We start from the raw sequence: 1,816 nt of genomic DNA on the forward strand, positions 1-1,816 counted from the left end.
GGCATGTCCGTGATCCTTCTCACTTCTGCATCTCTGTCTTCGTTCTCTTTTCTCTCTTTTCTCTCTGTTTCTCTTTCTTTCTGTCAGCATTTCTTCACTTGGCGCTTTTGTGGAGCCATTTCTATATTCCTTTTAAGGAGAATATTTAGCAGGAGTGAGCTGCAAGATCTCACGGCCAGCAGTTCCCCGTGCACTCTGCCTCGCGAGCCTCAGCTTTGAGATCCTAACGCTGTCTCTGTGTTGCAGGTCATCTGGGTGTGCATTCTGTGCAGGAAGAAGCAGGAGCTGCTCATCAAGACCGGCACGTGGATGACGTCAGGTCTGAGCCACGGGGAGATGATGCAGGTGGAGCATGACGACTACTCAGGTACGGCCACGCCCGCGACGCCCACGGGGGACAAAAGGCCCAAGTTGGAGCGCGGCACAAGTGGCGAGAAAGAGCCCCGGCCGGCCAGCGTGTCCGGCCTCGTAGCACCAACGTCAGGAGGCCACCACTACCAGGGGGAGTCGGGGCCTCACCACGCCACCTCGGAGGCGCGGCCGCTCATGTACCGGCCCGGCAGCGCCCAGGGCCGCGAGCTGCGGCGCCAGTTCTCTCAAGAGCGCGGCGGAGGCGAGAGTGGGCGGCCGGCAAGAGGGCGGGCGGCTAGTGAGGGCGGCGATCAGCCACCCTCACCCCACGCCCGCGATCGTGTCGTGCCGCCCCCTGAAGCCTTCCGCACTTTTGAGCATCCTGCGCCTTACGAAAAGCGGCCTGCGGGTCCAGACATTCGGGTAGAGCGCGGGTACGGGAGCGCAAGCGGGTATGTTGGTTCGGGATACGGTAGTACCCGGTATAGCCCGGTTCCTGCTGGCGCCGGCGGCAGCAGCCCCATGGAGGGCAGCAGCCCCGGCCCGGCTTCCGTTGAGGGCGGCAGTCCCCATCTGGAGGAGCCTCGGCGCAACCACCTGGACCCAGCCACGGCCCTGGGGCGCTCCTCCGAGCCTCGTCGTACAGATCCCGTTATGAGGAACGACTCATTGTCATCAGACCAGAGCGAGTGCGTGCGGCCGCCTCCGCCCAAGCCGCACAAACCGCGCACCAGAGGGCGCAAGACGCGGCAGCGCTCGCTCTCGTCTTCTGACGAGGAGGTCCGCTCCACTCCGGAATGTACCTCGTGCGAGGAACACGAGGCCGAGTCCGAGAGTGTGTCCGAGAAGGGTGAGTATCGCGCCTGTTTGTTCGATGCTGGGGGGGGGGGTGAACGACTCTCTGTGGGACAGGCTTCTGGGACACCACTGACGACCTACTTTGACGATCACGAGACCGGCGGACGCTGCTAAGAGCAGTTACCGATCTACCTGAGGACTGGCGGACACGCAACCAACCAACCAACGTTAACTTAGTTTTCACCGTTCATGGCAGTTGCATGAACAAGGCCTTACAGAAATGTGCTTTAAAAAGTAGCTTACACATGGAATCAATACGACTAAAAAAGTATCTGTAGTAATTTGTTCAAGTGAATTAGCATATAAAAATGTAAATCTTGATAGGTGATATTAAAAACACATGTATCCTACAGTCATTCATAATCCCTTACGAGAATATCAATAAATAGTTTGATAAGATAAGCCGTAACTTCGGTTCCGTCATTAGCTGCCTCCTTCGTAACTGATTAATTAAGACTATATATCAGTAATGAGACAAGTTCCTCCCCAGAGCAGATAAACCACAGCAGTGCCTCGCCTCGCAACGAAATAGCTTCACTACTTCTATGCACGATACTCTATAATTAGTAACTTAAATATAACGTCAGCGACAGTAACATTGATTTGG

General features: G+C 56.3%; 1 protein-coding gene across 1 annotated transcript in view; it reads left to right on the forward strand.

The window, feature by feature from the left end:
- The window catches only part of LOC119593542 (regulating synaptic membrane exocytosis protein 2-like), a 102,095-nt gene that overhangs the window by 46,803 nt on the left and 53,476 nt on the right, over positions 1-1,816 (forward strand). Inside the window, exon 3 of the mRNA XM_037942504.1 lies at positions 247-367. Within this exon, the coding sequence (XP_037798432.1) occupies positions 247-367 (121 nt within the window). The remainder of the gene's footprint in view (positions 1-246; positions 368-1,816) is intronic.

This window comes from Penaeus monodon, chromosome 32, assembly GCF_015228065.2.
Source record: "Penaeus monodon isolate SGIC_2016 chromosome 32, NSTDA_Pmon_1, whole genome shotgun sequence".
NCBI lineage: Eukaryota > Metazoa > Arthropoda > Malacostraca > Decapoda > Penaeidae > Penaeus > Penaeus monodon.